Consider the following 19,347-nt stretch of genomic DNA (forward strand, 5'->3'; position numbering starts at 1 on the left):
AGACTAGACCTGTCATTTATTTTTTTGTATTTTTCATCATTAGCAACTGTTCAATCTGATCGGCTTGCTTTTCTTTGCAGCCTCTCTGGGTCCTGAAGGCTTTATCTTCCTCTGTTTCAAAAGACAGTTACTTCTTACTTTTTCTGTAAATGGAGCAGAAAGCTAAAATCCATAGATATTTCCTACATTCTGATGTTCCTGGTGCTTGCCTGGACCTGCTGGTGGTCAAACAGCAGGCAAGCCTATCATTAGAAACTCTAACAAACTGCTTCACAATTCATTAGGATTGATTAGGTTTACATGGGATGTTGTAAGTGTAATCAGGCTGTAGCTGTACTGAATCCAAAGGAATTTTATAAAAAACTCTTATTTCTTGGTAAATAGCTGTGACTTCATTTGTCAAAGAAACAAAATGCATACTGTATCTTTTTTCTTTTACAGGTAAGGAGACAGTCACTGTTCTTCCAGGTTCTTCCTATTTCTCTAGTGATGAATCATTTGCAATGATAAGAGGGTATGTAACAACACAAACTCTAATCTTTTTGAAACAGGAAAAGAATAAACTGCATCAGTGGCAGAACTCAGAAGTATTTCTTCCAAATGCGGTTAGCATTTAACAACCTGTAAAATTATCATGGACTTAATCAGTTATGGTTTACAGAGGGTTAAATCTAGCTATTGGAAATAAAAAAACGCTGCACTAATAGATACCATGGTGATGTTTGTGCCTACTACCACCTGGCCATCTATAAACACATTTGTAGTGACATTTTAACAACTATTTTTTGGTCATTTCCAAGTATCTAATCTGTACTTGCACTCAGTATATTTTCTTTGCTCAGCTTGCAATTGTGATCCTCATTCCACCTCCTTAATGGAAATTCAACGTCTGCACCTGTTTTTTGTTTGTTTTTTGGAAAGGAGTTTGGATGCAAACAAACACTAAATCCTAATGGCTCTGAAAAGATAATGGGTGCATGTAAATACGTTAAGGAGTGCACTAAAAAGTATGAGTTCAGAGATGATTGACTGCACATGCAATTAACCAAACCAGACAAAAGTAGGAACATTTCTGAGGCTCAGTAAGCATAAAGAGAGACATTTGCATCAGTGATACATCTAGGGGGGGAAAAAAACCCCAGCTACGTGTGTGACAAACAGTTGCTACATTTGTCATATGCCACCATTTTAAAATTGATGTAATGAGCATGAACAAAAGCTTGTTAAGATTTGTGGGCTGTTACTTGAACATGATATGCTAATTACACACTTTCTGTTAACAGAGGCCATGTTGATTTGACGATGCTTGGAGCTATGCAGGTGTCTAAGTACGGTGACCTGGCCAACTGGATGATTCCTGTAAGTAGGTTTTTGAACTACTGGCAGTGTACTCTGTTTAGTATAACAAAAATGTAGCTGAGGGCCAGGCAAAGGAGAAAAGGGCAGAAATAGAATGGGAGTTGTTAAGCTAAAAGTAGTAAAATAGAGGATATGTGTATTTTTCCTGCATACTGCTGGCACCAAGCAATCCATTATCAGAAGTAAGCCTTCTAAAATTATGCTTGAGCATTGTGAAAAGCAAAAATTATTTATGCAAGTCTTTTTTCTGCCTTTTATGTCCATGCCTTTCAAATGTCTCTTTTTTTTGGCTGAGGACTGATGCCTTTTCTTGAGAGCGATGACTCTTGTATGGTTGTTCCTGGAGCAGTAAGTTGGAGGAAAGTGTAAACCAGGATGTAGTTCATTATAAAATTATAAAAAGAGCCTGCATTATTTTTCTGTATTTCTGTCAAAAGATTGTAGCATTGCCCTTTCAAATACATTAAGGAAAAAGCAATAATACTGTATTTAGCCAAACAGACATTCAGGTTTCAATGATAGAAATATAAGCTAATTCCAGCATTATTTAAGCAGTGGATAACATTAAGCCATTCTTTGAACTTTATGTTCTAGCATTAAACATTAGTGACTTCCATACTGTTGACAAGTTTGATATTTTCAATAGCTTTCAATATGGTACTTTCAGATACGGTATGTATCAGAGATGTCTAGAGGCAAACTTCCTTATTAGCCTTGTTTAAAGCAATGAAACATATTTCTACCTGCCTGAGCAGTGTTAAGGGCCTTGGGAAACTGAAAGATGATTAAAGGTGGACAAAAACCCAAATGAATGTCCTTGTCTCTTGGAGAAGCATTAGTTGAACCCAGAAGTCTGTGAGCAGACCTCTGAGCATGGAAGTCATGGAGCAGTGGCTGGGGCACAAAGTGCTTTTATTGAGAGGGGATGGTGTCTGACATGGGAGCCATACAAGCAGATGTGGGAGAAAGGGTTATGTGAAGGGCTAATCCAGGTATCTGTGTGAGTAATTGTGGGGAATGAGAAGGGTTATGGCTAGGCTGAAATGGGCCCTTCAAGATCTGAACTATCAAAAGATGAAGACAGCATTTTGTACTGATAACAAGATTCATTTACACATGCATTTCTTGAAACATTGAAGCTAAGATTGATTGTGATCCTTCTCAAAATGGTGCAAATTTACATGTTCATCCCTAAAATCACTATCTAAAAGATAGTGATTTTAGTTTTGCATTCATATTTATCAAAAAGATTATTTTTTATATCTGGTATTGGTTATCTTACCTATGAAGTTGCCTCTCAGTTCTGTGCAACCTCAAATTTGTGAATAACAGGTATGTTTTCAAAATGGGAAAGTATAAAGTGCAACTTTCAAGACTGTTTGACTTTTTGTTACCTTTGAGATGTACCTTGTTATTACATACTACAGCATACATCAGATGAATCCTCGTGACTTTTGCTGTTGTCATTTTCCACTCTTGCTGATCTTTGCCTGTTTGGAAATTTACTCTGCAGTGAGCTGTATTTACTTGAGAGTAAATATGCCAATGACACTTCATAAACCCAACCAGGAGCCTTTCCAAGCAGCAGTAATTTCTCTTTGGTTACTTTTATGGAGATCTGTTGGATGGATGATTCTTAATCTACTTTATTGATGTGTTACTGCTATTCTACAGTACAGATTTTAAAAATGGGATTAACTAGCCCATCGATAAACAGGTCTCCCTGCTTTTCCTGTAAATAAGATGATATATTATAGTCAATTACATTTAATTATGGGCAAGATGTGTTCCTTTTTTAGTCACAAGATTTGTGTGTGGGTGATACAAAGATTGACTTTGCTGAAAACTCATAGTGTAAGGAAACTTCAAGCTGTATTTTTGTTCTAAAATTTTTCATTTTGTTTTGGTTAAATACACTATAGTTTTGGATTCTTGTATTGATGATATTTGCCATTTTTTCAGAGGCAAGTAATAGCTCTGTATGTTTTGAACAAGTACTATTATGAAGCAGACCTTTCTGTCCCATAAGAGCTTGATAACACTTGAGGCCTAGTGTGTGCATGTGTGTGTACATGCACTTACTATTAGGAACTGAGCTGAGGAAGTCTCATTGCAGTAATTATAGCTTTTTTTTTGCTCTTATCTGCTGACTTTTAATGGAGAGAAAAATCCCCTGAGTAAAGGAAGAAGAGGGTGTGAATATTTTAAGCACATGCAGTAAGCAATGCTGTTTGCTTAGGCAGAAGTTACTTCCTAAATACTGGCATTTATTGGTAATTTTATTCCATTAAGCACTACTAGTTAATGGCTTTTCGTCTTCCTCACTTTGGTATTTCTCGAACTTACAAGAGGGTTTCTGAGGAGGAAAAGGAGAAGGAGGCAAATTTCTGTGAATCCCCTGGGAACAGAATGAGTCTGTGAGAAGTTGGCCAAGAGAGTTTGAAGAGAAACATGGAGGTCATGATCGTGGAGTATGTCAGGCCACAGCAGATAACCCATGGCTGCTGGTTGTTACTGGATGGAGCCACCTTTCATTACACAAGTGCAGGACTCTGGTAGCCTATCTGTGTGTCTCAGTTAATATTGGAAATTGCTGCCAGCAGGGCCGCTTCCCAGCATTTACAGAGCAGCAGCATTGTGCTGCCACACATCTCACATGTGGTTTTAAAAGCTGTGGGATTGACTGCACATATCCCTGCATGTACTTGCTTCATTTCTGTTCCATTCAACTAGTGTCTTCTTGAAACCCTAAGAACAGAAGCATTCATGAAACAGTTTCTGCTGCCCTTCTGCAAGGGCCAAGTTTACTACAAAGTACTACAGTGGCGGCTTGCACAGAGTAGTGCTTTGTTTTCCCCATCCTTCCTAAGAGAACACAAGTAACTATGACTATTGTTGTGACATGTTATCAGAGGCTAAGAATAGGTCAAAACAAAACACCAGAACTTCTGCCGTGTTCCCTTGTGACACCAAGGCTTCTGTCTTTTTAATATGCATTTCTGAACAACTCATAACATTAAACAACCCTAATATGACTACTGATACAGCTGACACACTGTAGCAGCAGAAAAAGTATTGAAGCAATAGTGGAGGGTTCCTGCTGCTGGAAGTTGATGAATCTGAAAGCACAAAATGGATTAAATGTCCATGACATATTTCACTAGGCAGAAACTTCTTGCAGGGGAAAAAGCTAACTATGCAGTAAATCATTAATGAGAATGTAGCACACTCAGCAGGACTACAAGGATCTCATGAGGTTATGTAGGGAGAGTATCAGAAGAGCCAAAGTCCAACTTAATTTGGCTACTGCCATAGAAGACAGTAAACAATGTATAAATACATTAATAACAAAAGGAGGGCTAAGGAAGTTATCCATCCTTCTTTGGAGGCAGGGGGAAACATAGTGACAAAAGACATGGAAAAGGCTGAAGTACCTAATATCTTCTTTGCCTTAGTCTTTTATGGTCAGAGCAGTTGTTACCCAGGTACTGAGCACTCTGAGCTGGAAAACAAAGGACATGGAGCAGTATAAAACCTCCACACTTTGGGGAGCTGGTCACCGACCTGCCACACTACTTGGATACACACAATTCTATGGGACCAGATGGGAGCCATCCCAAGGTACTTAGGGAACTGGTGAATGTGCTCGCTGAGACTTTCCATCATTTTCCAGGAGTCCTGGTTAACCTGGGAGATGCCAGGTGACTGGAGGTTTGTAGGTGTGATGTCTGTCTACAGAAGGGCCAGAAGGAGGATCCAGGGAATTGCAGGTCTGTCAGCAAAGGTTAACAACACTGGCCTTCCCTGTCAGTGTTAGGGAAGGTTATGGAATAGATCATCCTGAGTGCCATCATGCAGGGCATACAGGACAACCAGGGCATCAGGCAGATGGGTTTGGGAAAGGCAGTTCCTGCTTGAGAACCTGATCTTCTTTCATGACAGGGTGTCCAGCTTAGTGAATGGTGGAAAGGCTGTGTATGTTGTCTACCTGGACTTCAGTGAAGCTTTTGTCATAATATCTGGCAACATAATTCTGGACAAACTGGCTGCTCAGGGCTTGGATGAGGGACACTTGGCTGGGTAAAGAACTGTGGGTGGCTGGGCCAAGAGAGTGGTGCTGAAAGGAGTTATGTCCATATGGGGCTGGTCACTGCTAGAGTTCCTCAAGGCTCAGTGTAGGGGCCAGCCCTGATTAATATCTTTATTGACGATCTGGATGAAGGCATTGAGTGCACCCTTAGTCAGTTTGCAGGTGACACCAAGTAGAGTGAGAGTGTTGATTTGCTAGAGGCCAGGAAGGCTCTGCAGAGGGATCTGGACAGGCTGCATTGATAGACTGAAGCCAATGGTGTGGGGTTCAACAAGGCCAAGTGCTGGGTCCTGCCCTTGGGTCACAACACCCCAGGCAGTGCCACAGGCTGGGACAGAGTGGCTGGAAAGCTGCCCAGTTCTGGAAGGACTTTGCTGGAGCATGTCCACAAAAGGGCAACAAAGCTGGTAAAAGGTCTGGAGCACAAGGCTTGTGATGGGTAGCTGAGGGAGCTGGGAGTATTTAGCCTGGAGAAAAAGAGGCTCAGGGAACATCTTACTGCTCTCTACAATTCCCTGAAAGGAGGTTATAGCTAGGTAGGGTCAGCCCCTTATCCCAGCAACTGATAGTACAAGACAAAACAGCCTCAAGGTTTTTCAGGGCAGTTTTAGAGTGAATATTAGGAATGCTTTCCTCACCAAAAAGGTTGTCAAGCATTGGACCAGATTGTCCAGGGAAGTGGTGGAGTCAGCAGCCCTGGAGGTATTTGGAAGATGTGTAGATATAGCACTTAGTACCCACCGTCAAAGAGGAATGAGGAGTGGTTAATAGACTGGACTTGTGTAAATTCACAAGGGCAGACAGAATACATCCAAAGGTGCAGAAGAAGCTGGCCTTTTCCTAAGACAGCAGGCTCAAAGCCTAGTGTCCAGAAATTAACAGGCAGCCTCAGAGATGATACAGGACCTGACACTATTTAGCATCCCTAATCTCTATAAACAATACAAATCCGGAAAATAAACTTTAGCTTTATATAGTCTTCAACTGGAAAATTTAAAATTAATTTTTAGATTGCTAAGGTAGTGCAGTTAGCTAACACTAAGAGAAGAAGAGAGTGATGTAATTTGTGCAGGGGGTGAAGTTTGGATACATAAATCTGTACCATTCTTTAAGAAAAAAATCCTTAAATTTTAGATTCATCAGCCTGAGATTTTAATGCTCTAATTTGGAGTAACCAAACCTAAAGGATTAAAACATTAAGAATTAAATAAAATTAGAAAAAATTCTAAGCTTTATCAAAGATTATCTGAAAAGAAGAAATGAGGAAACCCATTCAAATTCAATAATAAATCCTTTAATGTACAGTCTGTAGAGGTTAGTATAACCTAAGACATTAGGAATATGATTTTATATGTTATTGGTAGCTTTTCTACGGAACTTCAAAGTACATATTTTGCACAGTTTTGGACACTCAGACCTCATTAGCAAAGATGTTTTTTAATGTAAAGGTAAATGGGCAACTCTGTGTCTGCATGAAGGTTTTTTGGTTTTATTTTTCCCTTTAGCTATTTGTAGTGGCAAAACTGGAAGTGCAGGTCTCCACACCAAGAGTTTTTCTTATACAAAATTATAATTTTTAATGCTGGAAGAAAGAACACCTATCCCTGATTGCGTCCCTGACTGCCTGAGAGCGCTGTAGGTCTTCTCTGAGGAGCCCTACTGCAGCCTGTTTATCACTTGGCTTGGGTAGGAATGCCTTGCATAGGGCATATTTTCATTTTGAATCCTAACACATTGTCTAGTTACTCTCCTAGTTGTCCTGGTATATCTGTGGCATTGAATACATTAAACTCAGTGTTTTGTTTCAAGATGTACAGCATTGCAAGTATTTTACCTATTAACCATGAAATGTGTGAAGTACTAAAAATGGGCTAAAATCTGTATGAATAGAAAATATGCAGATTAAATATACTTAATGACTGTTTTGTTTTAGTATTAATACCAAGTTTTTCTCAGTAATACTATTAAGTTGTCTGATGTCTAGGACATGAGTAGGGCTACATCAGTATTTCAACAGAGGAGAAGGATGGGACTTTAAGTTAGCCAGAGACTTCTTGGAAATCTACTTTTCAATAGGACATTGAAATGGGTTTAGTATCAAGATGTATTAGGTTTTTGCAGACACACTTCTTGAAATTACACCTACAATAATGTACCAGTTTACTGCTTATCTCCCAACAAACGTGCCTGAAAGCCCTGTAGAGCATTTGCAACACAAAATTATCACTATTGCAAAAGCTTGCAGCCAAAGAGGAGAAACAGAGTGTATTATGTTGGCTCTACTACTTCCACATTTTTGATGGCTTTTTCTATCAATTTTCTTCATGCTTATTTCTCTTCAGACTGCATAGAAGGAATGTAGGAGCTCCCTATTGGTATTTTATTCATACTCCTAAATTTTCAGTGTGGGAAGTGGCAGCTCTGCCTTCTGGATAATGAGAGCAGCTGAAGAAATTCTGCCTGTCTCAAAAATACAAGCATATGTCAAAGGACTTCTGATCTGTGGGTTAGTGGTGAGAACTGTTACTATGATATGGAGCCATCACTTTCAAGTGAGACTAGTATTATGTTGGCAGTAAAATTTAATTATTGCATGCTATGCTATGTGTTTTGGAAATGGTATGCAAAGGTAAATGGACAGCTTAATTGTCCCATTACTCTGAAATAACATTCATCACTGTAAAGCAAATCCATTTCAATGAAGCGTGTCACAGACTGTTTTGCATTGCTCCTGAGATGCGGCTTCTCAGCGTATTCATTTGAATTTTACTCTGTCATTCAAATCTGTTACCAATGGTTGAAATAAGAATTCCTTTAGTCTCCCCTAAACCCAATTTGGGTTTAGGGGAGAATAAAGGAATTAAATTTGCCCAACTTTCCTTGCATGTATTTCATGCAGCCCTAATTTTCTGATAATGGAAAATAAAAATATAATTAGTGCATGTATTTGTGTATGTTAAATTTTAGGGTAGAGTTATTATTACATTTTGCCAAGAAAAAGAAATCATTCAAGAACTTATACTCCATTCTTTCAGAAATTGGACTTACTTTTTGATTTTAATTTTCACTATGTGTTTGTGTGTGTGCCAGGAGATACCTGATTAACATTCTTCAAAACCAGTCTATTTCTTGTATGGTGAAACCATACAACTAGGGTTTTTTTAGTATCTTTTAAAAAATACATTTACCCTGTTGTGCATGTAGAGTGTGCTTCGTTTTGTTGTATTCTGCCAGTATCAACTTATTGTTGTGTTGTTGCATTACCCACTCTTCTGAATGAAAAATCCTGTTAATGACTTCCCACTGTTTGTTTTTTTTCCTCAGAGTAAGATCTAATCTAGCTGTCCTAGTTGACAGTATAATTACAATAATTCTGTAAGAGGGACATACGTAAGGACATAAAATCAGTGTAAAATACAACAAGGAAATATAGTTCAGAATGCTTGAGCTTTATCCATCTTTTTTTCATACAATCTTCATCCAGTCTTTTTCACTGGAAAAATGGAAAGTGAGATCTGGAAGAGTTGTGACTTTCATTTTAGAATCAACTACAAATATACTTGTTCGTTAAATACAGGACAGGACTGTTACCAAGGGGCAAAGGAGACATCTACATTTTTATGAAGCTAGAGTAGATTTATGCGTCTGTATTTTTTTAATATTACCTTCTGATTTTGTGGGGTTTTTTTCCTAAAACAAAATTTTGAGCTAATATGTGCTTTCCCAAACCAACCAGGTGTAACCCCACAACTGATGAGATCGTTAGGTATGGATCTGATGACCTCCTTTACTGTGCTGTGCTGTTTGATGCTGACACATCAGTGCTGGCAGACAGTGTCGGTGCAGACAGGGAGACCTGTGTGACTGATGTGTGTTAGCAGAACTGCAGACAGGGGCAGAGCGGAGATCTTTGAAGGAGCCTTCAGTTTATCCTTTTGATTGCATCATTACCACAGTTGGTGGTTGTGGTGGCAGTACCATGTAGCCACTACATTACCTTAGCTTTTGCTTTTCTCTGTGAATCTTGTACTGTTCCAGTTGCTCTGAATTTTAGTGTCTGTCCCTGGCATGATACAATAATTTCCTTTGATAAGGACACCTTCCATAGCTTTTTTCCTTTAATATCTGACACCTCGTCTGTGTCTGTGGCCAGGAGAGACAATGCTGACATCTTTGCTCTCTCCTCCTATGCATCTTCTCCAGTCTTCAGGGGGATGCCTGAAAATTGAGGTTAAATGGGAAGCTTGCAGTTTAAACTAGAAGCACTTGTTATCTTCTGTAAGACTTCTTGAAACAGCAGTTTCATTAACTTTGTTAATATAACAAAGCATAGTGTGAGGTATGTGTACTCTTTTATCTAACGGAAGGAAAGAGAAATTTCAGACTGAATGTTATTTGTTAATACAGTATTAGGTCAGTTGGAAACATGGGCAAGGACTCTTAGGAGGGAAGTGGCTTGATTCCTTTCCAAGCAAGGGTACATTTTTACCTTGCCTGTGCTTTGATGTTCAGTTTTGAATGGAATTATTCAAGAGGTATTTAACAAGTTTTCATTGTTTCTTGAACTCATCATTAGCATCTGCTCTGCTGTACTGTTGATGGAATACCTGTTTATCTCAAAAGATCACATTATTTTAACTTAAGCAAACAGTTCAAGTGTATATTTTCATATAATGTTGGGAGCAGTTATAAAATTCAGTTACAGAAGAAAAGTCCTTCCCCCAGGAATGCAGAGGAAGGTTTTAAGGCACCAGTGTGGATTCAAAACCTTAAGAGTATTAGAAGGCTCCTGAATTTTTCTCTTTTTTTCTCATCTAGCTCTTCTTCAGCTGTTTATCTGTTTGAATTTTCTTATTAATTGTTTCCTGCTTGTTGTAGCACCTTTCTAACTTGATTGAAATACCATTCAGGCAAAATTTCACATTCTCCTGAAAAATATCTTCTTTGCCTGGCCCACTTTGGAGTACTCACAAGTTTCCACTGGAATGCCAGGTTGTCTTGGGTGGCATAGGTGATGAAACAAACACAATGGTTCCTGTTTAGGAATTACTATTAGGCTAAATTAATTCCTCAGACTCATTCATGTTGTATTTTGACCACTCAAATAAATAAATTTTGACCACTCAAATGTTCAGATGTAAATGCAATAGATGAGAAAATATCCCAACTTACCTTTCTCTCTTTTTCTTAAAGATGCCCCATTACCACAATAACAAAACAGTTCATTTTGCAATAAGTAGTCATTATAAGAAATTTCACTAATACTGTGTACATTTATGTAGGTCTACACAAAGAAGGCAGGACAACCGATGATGTCAATTAAAACCCAAAGTATCAGGTCCAAAATTTCCATGTCTTGCACTCTAGTGTTATTTGGACTGAGACTCAGAGGAAACTGCTGATGAAAGCACAATGGGAAAAGGAGAATTCCCAACTTGTATTGTAACAGAGAAGTTGCAAGGAAATTGTCAGCTTGTGTCTGTTCTCTACCCAACTCTCTGTATAAATAACTGCCAACACTGGACCTCTCAGAAGTGCATGGCTAATGCAAAAATCTTTTATTGTTACTTCAAGCTCTGTCTGATGAAATGGGTTTTATAAAAGTGCTTCACATTACCAGTGCTCTATGACAGCATTCTTTCCTTCTGAATGGTTTCTTAAGCTAGCAACACCATTGTAATTAAAAACTAACAAAAATCATCTTAAATAAATTAATTGAGGGAGCAGGATAGGGCAAAAATGAGTGAAGTGTCTTTTTGGAACCACTTTTTAGCCTTGAATATTTTAATTCAAATTTAGTGTGTGGCTATCCCCTTTTCCAGTGTGGTGGGGGAGAAATGGGGGAAAATGCAAATTATGGTAGTGTTCTGGTTTGAAAGCAAAACCAGTGAGAGGCAGTGAAAGTCAGAAATACAATTTATTAGGAAAAGGAAAAGAAATCAAAACCAAAATACATGCAATAATACAAAAGAAAAACTACTGATACAGTCAGAATACAACCTGACACTCTCTCGGTCAGGGTGTTGTACCAGCCACCAGTCCAGTTGGATTGGTGGCTGCAGTCCTCCTGGAGTGGCAAATGTGGTTCTGCTGGAGCAGTGATCCTGTAGTAGGATGTAGTCTTCCTCTGAAAATCCAGTGGAAAGACTGCTTGTTGTGTCCCAAACCCCAGAGTATATCCAGGTGGGGATGCTTCGCTCCTGCCCCCTGGGCAGAGCATCTCACAATGGGCTGGTATCATTCTGTGAGTCATGTGGTGGGTCCACTAAACAGAAATGGCTCCCAGAGGGAGTTATCTCTGAGTCATGCAGAAAGGCATTGATGGGCCCATTAACAGGAGGTAAGGAAAAAAACAATGCCCCTTCTGGTTTCAGCAGTTCTTGAATACAGACTGTAATGTAGGACAGATGGTTTGGTAGGTGCACTGAGAGCAATGTAAGTCTCTTCTGCTTTGGATCTTCCTCAGAATAAAAGCATGTAATTACTTGGTTAGTTGCATTTAATGCTGAATGCTGAATCGATTTGCTTTACTAGGCACCACCCTGTAGTGGTGAATTTGTTTTCCTAAAGAGGAGGAGCAGATGAAGCAATTTAAAATCCTGAAGTCCTTTTCTTCAGCTTGCATTTTCCTCTTTCTTCACACACAAAGGGATAATGTCTCTTCTCTCAGTTCTGTATGATGGTTTCTTCAGCAGTACATTTGTTGTTGACCTTCATCAGCACTTAGTTCCTCAGGAATTTACTTGTCACTGTAGGTCTTTTGTAGTTAATAGAACGAAAAGACCTGGAAAATGAGCTAATGGCATTGTCAGGATAGATGTATTGATAGCCTGATCCTCAATGCAAGCATATTCTGAGTTACTGTGGAGATAATATGTAATCTTCAAATATCCTGCATTATCTTGTCATGGAGTTTCTGGCAGGCAGGTTGGAGGTCACTCCAGTCTCTGTGAGAGCTGTGTTTTCCAGGCAGGATGGAAAATGATCTGAACAGTGTCAAGAAGTTAAGGACAGAGATAAATCCTTTCCAGATTTCTATTTGCAAAGAACTATTTAGTAGCAATGATAATTTATGTGATAAATATATTAGTCTGACTGAACAGTGCCAAAGGGCTTGTTTATAGATTTAGGGAGATGTGATTTGTTCTTCACTATGCCAACAGCAGGGAAATGGGAATATTTGTGTGTGTGTGTGTGTGTAAATACTGCTGTTGTGGTTTGACACTGGCCCAGCACCAGGCACCCACAAGAGGTGCTTGTTCACCTTCCCCTGCTACAGCTAGGCAAAGGAGGGAAAAGGGAAAAAAATGATCACAGGCTTCATGAGTGAAACAAGGACTGGGAGAAATATTTCAAGGACAAAACAGGCTCAACTTTAGTTGCAAAGTGAAATTTATTACTAACAGAATCAGGGGAGGATAACGAGAAGCAAAATAAACCCTTAAAACACCTTTTCCCCTAGCCCCTTCCTCCCTCCCACTGGCAGGGATACAGGGCAGGGGAATTTTGGTCAGTTCATCACCAAGACTTCCTTCCTGAGCTCCGGGAGAGGAATCCTTCCGCTGTGAAACCATGGAGTCTCTCCCATGGGAGCAGTTCTCTGTGAACTTCTCCAGCGTGGGCTCACTCCCACGAACAGCAGCCAAACCACACCTGCTGCACTGTGAGTCCCTCCCATGGGCAGAAACTCCTCCCAAAACTGCTGTGGCATGGGTCACTCTTCCAGGGGGTGCTGTCCTCCAAGGACAGGCTGCTCCAGCCTGGAAGCTGGAGCCTTTCTCTCTCTGCTGGATCTCCCATTGGATCACAGCCTCCTCCAGGCATCCACCTGCTCCTGCATGGGCACCTCCCCCAAGGGCTAGGGGTGCATCTCTGCATCCCCCATGGATCCCCACAGGCTGCAGCTGGGTCTCTGCATCCCTTACGGATCCCCATGGGCTGGGGGTGGATCTCTGCATCCCTTATGGATCTCCATGGGCTGAGGGTGGATCTCTGCGTCCCTTACGCATCCCCATGGGCTGGGGGTGGATCTCCATGGGCTGGGGGTGGATCTCTGCATCCCTTACGGATCCCCATGGGCTGGAGGTGGATCTCTGTGTCCCTTGTGGATCCCCACAGGCTGCAGAGGCACAGCTGCTTTGCCATGGTCTCATCACGGCCTGCAGAGGAATCTTGGCACCTCCTCCTTCTTCAAAGACCTTGGTCTTTTCCAAGTTGTTTCCCTCATGTGTTCTTACCTCCTTCTCTTCTCTGACTAGAAGCTGAAACCTTATGACTTTGTTTTGATTTTCTTCTTAAATATGTAATCATAGAGGTGTTACCAACCTCTCCCATTGGCCCAGTTTTGGCCAGCTTCAGAGCCATCAGGGCTTGGCTCTGGTGGACATGGTGGAAACTTCCAGCAGCTTCTCACAAGGAACTGTCTTTGTGGACTCCCTGCTACCAAAAACCAGGCTGTGCCAAACCAATACAACTGCCTTCATTACATAAGAGACCATAATGATCTAAAGACTAACAAGTAGCTGGCCTGGGAGTTTATTGAGACAAGTCTCTTCCATATGTTTTTTATCATGGACCTTAGGTGCTGATACTTGTAAGGTGTTGGATCACATAGCTGATAAAAGGAAGCACAAGAGAAGAGCTTTGCACTAGGAAATTTTCCAGGCATTTAATCATAAACTTTTAGGTTTTATATCTGTAACAGTAAATGTTATATTACTGTCCATCTAACCACTCAAAAGAAAATGCAAACCATTTGAGGCAGAAATTAATTAATTTTCATCTGTAAAATTGACAGAATCACAGAATAAGAGTATTATGAGTTCGAAGGGATCCATGAGGATCATCAAAGTCCAACTCCTAGCCCTGCACAGCACCATCCCCAGGAGTCACACCATGTGCCTGAGAGCATTGCCCAAACACTTCTTCAATCCTGCCAGGCTTGGTGCTGTGACCACTTCCTTGGGAGTCTGCTCCGGTGCCCTGGGTGAAAACTGCCCTCTAGGTGGAAAGCCCTTTTCTGATCTCCAACCTAATCCTCCCCTGACACAGCTTCAGGCCATTCCCTCACATGCTGTCACAGGTCACCACAGAAAAGAGATCAGTGCCTGCTCCTCCTCTTCCTCTATAAAGACAGTTGTAAGTCCAGACTGACCTGATCTCAGCCATTCCTCATATGGCTTCCCCTCAAGGCCCTTCACCATCCTTGTTGCCTTCCTTACGTCATGTTTCCCACTAGCCCCTCTTGCAGTTCCCTTTCTTTCCTCCTTGGCAGCTCTGGGTTGGCATGTGAGGTTGTTGCCATCTTTAGTTATTGGGGTCTAGAGCTTGTTCAAAAGTGATTGCTCTGCTCATACTCACAGAGCTTTGTACTTCTGATCATCTCCTGTCAGTAGTCTGGTCTAGTGTCAGGTCTGGACCTCTTTACCTTCCAAGATCAGATACATCCAGTTTAAGGTAATGGAAATAGGCAGGATTGAATGCAATAGCATTACAGGAAATAAAAATAGAGATAGCTGAACACCACACCACAAAACACCTGCTGGTTTAACATGTGCAATTGTATCCCACTTTAAGAGAAGAATGAGTCCAGAGGCTGAAAGCGTTCCATGTTTTGAGGGACAAACAGAGGTGAATATTGACCCACATTTATGTATTTACCCATACTCTGAAATGACCTCTACAGACATCTGGAATAGACCAAACCCAATTGGTTTCTGCTGATATAGTGATACAAAGCATGGGTTTCTGAAGTGGCAAGAGACTTTCTAAACTGTGAGGTGGATATGCAGTGTTCAGATGTTCTTGTTGCTGCATTTCATAAGTAGAGATTTCTTTTGAGGAAGCAGTAGCATTTCCATCAACAGACAGATGAACTCTTTGCTTTCATGGGACAAAACCCTTGGAACTAAATTCATTGCTCCTCAGTGTAAGTGCTTTCACTAAGCCAATGATACTACTCAGATTTTGGTTACACCCCATGGAAAGAGCCATGGCAGTAGCTCTCCTTATTCTGCTCATCACTCTTCTTCTATTTGCATCAAACAGAGCCAAGAATGAGACAGCTCATTTCCCTCTGTTGGTGTTTGAATACTATGGTTGTGAAATAGGTGGGCTTTCAGTGCAGGAAGTGTTGACTGTCTTGTGCTGTCACTTGCAGGCACAATATTATCTTTAAAAAAAAGCCAAAACCAACAAATAATATTACATTTCCATTAAAAATTTCATTTTAGGGTAAGATGGTGAAAGGAATGGGGGGTGCAATGGACCTGGTATCCAGTGCGCAGACCAAAGTGGTTGTCACCATGGAACACTCAGCCAAGGTAAGGCTCTGGCACTTTCTAAATTAGTGTTTTGTGCTGCACAAAAGACAAAAAAAAAAAAAAAACAGGAAAAAAAGGACATATCCATTCTGCTACTTTGGGAGGATTTGACAGTTTTGCTGTTATTATGGTGATGCAACTGGAGGCTGGGTTAATATGGGTCCTTTCCTCTAGTAAGTGAATCATTCACCATGGGAGAAAAAATGAAATATTAACTTCAAGTTTAAAAGCTGCACACATTTTTTTTAGCTACTTCATGCAAATTTAAAGGGGATAGCCATTGCCAAAGCTATAGTAGCTGCTATTCTACTCTTTACCTCAGAATAGTTTGAAAAATGAGATTTCCCATGGTTATGATGGAAAGATATTTACCTTTGAAGTTGCCAGTCAAATTGGTGCTGACAGCTTAATAGAATATATTTTTTTGGCATGATGAGATGCAGGCTACCTTACATCATTTGTAAGAGGTTAATCTAGAGACTTGTTTGTGAGGGCATTGATATAGGTATATGCAATAGATAGAAGTCCCCCCCAAAATATCATAGGAAACTTTGCATTTGAAACTTCTAACACAGGAGAAAAATATACTGAAAGAGAAAAATCTTTACTTTTTTTAAAAAATTATTGTGTTTCTATTATTCCAAAGTTATTATATGTCTGCAACAAGAATTAATTTTGTATTTTCCAAAGTAATATCTCTTGTCAGAATTTGCATGGTAAACTGTAGTAAATACGTAAATATGAAAGTAAATGTATGAACTGTTTTGTATTTTTTAAATGAGATTTTAAAAAATAATTTTCACTTAAAAATAAACACAAATATATATTGAAAAATATTGTAATTTCACAATTTATACTAAACTGTAATCTCAAGGAGCACATTTTGAGTAACAGGGCTGAGTTTAACCTGATAGTTGTCATGTTCATATGCATATATGAGTAAATGAAAATATTAAATGAATTCATCTTCATGGCTTGGATCACTATCACACAGCCTCCCAAAAACTGTAGTGACATAGAGAGTTATCCATTTGCTCAGACACACACTTTAGGTATTCATGTGATCTGAATAAATATTTATGCTAAATGTCTACTTACTGTGGAATTTAGTTAAGGCTTAGAATCCACACTCGGTATAATCAAACCCGTTTTTCTCCTAAAAGTACTATTGCTAAAATATTTTTCCAAAACAGTGTTTAGAAATTATTTGCTGGGTTGTTTTTGTTTTGTCTGTAGGAGTACTGAAACAGGAAAAGAAGGAAAACAGAGATAGGTTCACTGTTATGAGCAGGTCAGGCATAGAATTATTTATTTTGGTGTATGTATACCTACTTTGTCCACTTTTGTGCATGGTGTGCCTGGTGTGCACTTCTGCAGTTACAGATTTTCATAAATCATTTCTTCGCCTTTGTGCAAAGGCACTGCCAAATTAACGACATGCAATATTTTTATTTTATTCTTATTTTAAAATGGCACTTTTTCCTGTTACCTAGCCTCTTTCTGGGGTCTTTATAGTGATGCTTCTTGCTTACTCAAGTGTGAGGATTGTGTCCTATAGAAATCTAGTGTTTAGAGATCAAAACTGCTGTTAGTTTTCAGGTGTTCTTCCTTTTTTTCCCCCCTTTTTTTTTTTATAGTCAAATAAATATAGCACCCATGAAGCCAGTTCTGAAAGTCAGAAACCTTTTGTTGGGGGTGACTCCATCTTCCAGAGCTGATTTTCTACACATGGCTTTTCAATTCTTTACACCCAATATTTTATCAGACTTACTACATGTGAATGTCTGCATCAGCGGAGCAATCCTTCATCCTGCTCAAAACCCAGTGTGCTACTGAGTGAAAGAACAGTTTGCAAGTACTGAGACAGTCTCTTGTGTCTGCTAGCTCTTTAGTAAAGGGACATTTCTGTAATTTTTTTCTCCAAATAAATAAGAACTCTACCATCAGACATTAAAATTTCCTGTAAATCAACAGCAGTCAAGATTTGATGAATGGAAATATGGTGGAAGATATGGGTTATGGGCAGTGCCTTCACTGGACATGTGCAAGAGGTGCTGCAAGAGGTAGTTCTTGTGCCAGTTTTGTGTGATTTATTATCTTGTCAAGGACCTTCTAATCCTTTCTAAGTTTAGTTGTTTGTTTTCTTTAGATAGTAGTGATGACTTGTTAAACATTAAAGTAAGTTTTTAAAGAGTTTAATAGCTCTTTTCCTTTCAGTAGACCTGTTGCAGTTTTTAAACATAGAAATAGGCTGAGTCCTGGCAGCACAGGCAGAATATAATTTACATTAAATTATGATGGTGGAACTAGTAACTGTTTAACCACTCTAATAAATACTCAAGGAATTTTGCTCTTTTAAAACTCTGATATGAAGTATGTTACAAATAAAAACAAATATGCTCAGTCCCAAGTTAATTACATTTTAAATTACATGTGATGAAAACCAAAATGTACAGAAGATAGATGAGACAACATGAAGTAAGCATTGTGGAAGAATCATCAGCTTAAGAACTGCTGTTGAGGAAGGGTAACAGACAAGTACACAAAATGATGAAGGAATGGAGTAGGTGGATGCAGAATTGCCACTGCCTCATAAACAATGTAGGGATAACTGACTGAAATTAGTTTAAACAAGAAGAAACACTTTCCACAGCCAGCTAATAAAGTTGTGGATGATAGCAGAATGATGCAAAAATCTCAAGGAATTAAGTCTATATAGAAAGGATTAAACTATTTTATGAGGTTGAGTTCATCAATGGCAATTAAATACCGCTGTCTGGAAATAGTCTCTGCCTCAGAAAATCTGTGCATTACAGCATTATCAGGAACCAAGAGGGCATATTTGCAGAAGGATATTTCAATTTTTGCTCTATATGCTTAGGCCACTGAGAGACACTTGGCAAATGGGCCTTTTGTCAAATTCATTAGTTTTTCTTAATGCATTTTTTTCTAAATTACATCTTCTTTCATAGCCATGAAGAAAAGAATAATATAATATAATCTTGTTAGTTAATGCCAAAACAGTCCCTATGCATTTATGTCTAATTTGCTAAATGCTACCTGAGAGAATTAGAAGTCAAGTCCTTACCCCCATACCATCATTGACATGTTTTGCAAAACACAGTAATGTAGGGGCTGGTAATTGTTCCATGTTGTGAAATGAGTTGCCTACACTGTTCAGAAAAACAGATTGGAGACTGGTTTTAAGCACTTGATTTGGGCATGACTGAAATGTAGAACACTGAATTGAAAATTCCTTTCTGTGAAAAGTTCTGATTTTAACGTGTTGTGGAAGACTAAGGACATTTTTGTTCTTCAACAACAGAATTTTTTTATTTAAAGCAGACTGGAACACCTAAGGTTTTATGTATCTACACAATAGTCTTTTCCTTTATCTGAACAAATCCTGAATAAATCTGAATAAATTCAGATGGTAAAAATCATGCAGGTCCATTTAATTAGCTCTTCTTACAGTGCCCTGATGGATGTATTCCAAAAGTCACAGAATCATTTAGGTTGAAAAAGGTCTACAAGATCATTGAGTCTAACCTTTGAAAAGATCAGGAAATGCATTTC

The 19,347-nt window shown here is 39.3% G+C and overlaps 1 protein-coding gene across 1 annotated transcript in view; it reads left to right on the forward strand.

Moving 5' to 3' along the window:
* OXCT1 (3-oxoacid CoA-transferase 1) overlaps nt 1-19,347 on the forward strand; it is an 86,129-nt gene that overhangs the window by 52,257 nt on the left and 14,525 nt on the right. The window contains exons 12-14 of the mRNA XM_058824533.1: nt 442-514; nt 1,284-1,359; nt 15,682-15,771. Of these exons, the coding sequence (XP_058680516.1) occupies nt 442-514; nt 1,284-1,359; nt 15,682-15,771 (239 nt within the window). The remainder of the gene's footprint in view (nt 1-441; nt 515-1,283; nt 1,360-15,681; nt 15,772-19,347) is intronic.

This window comes from Ammospiza caudacuta, chromosome Z (assembly GCF_027887145.1).
Source record: "Ammospiza caudacuta isolate bAmmCau1 chromosome Z, bAmmCau1.pri, whole genome shotgun sequence".
NCBI lineage: Eukaryota > Metazoa > Chordata > Aves > Passeriformes > Passerellidae > Ammospiza > Ammospiza caudacuta.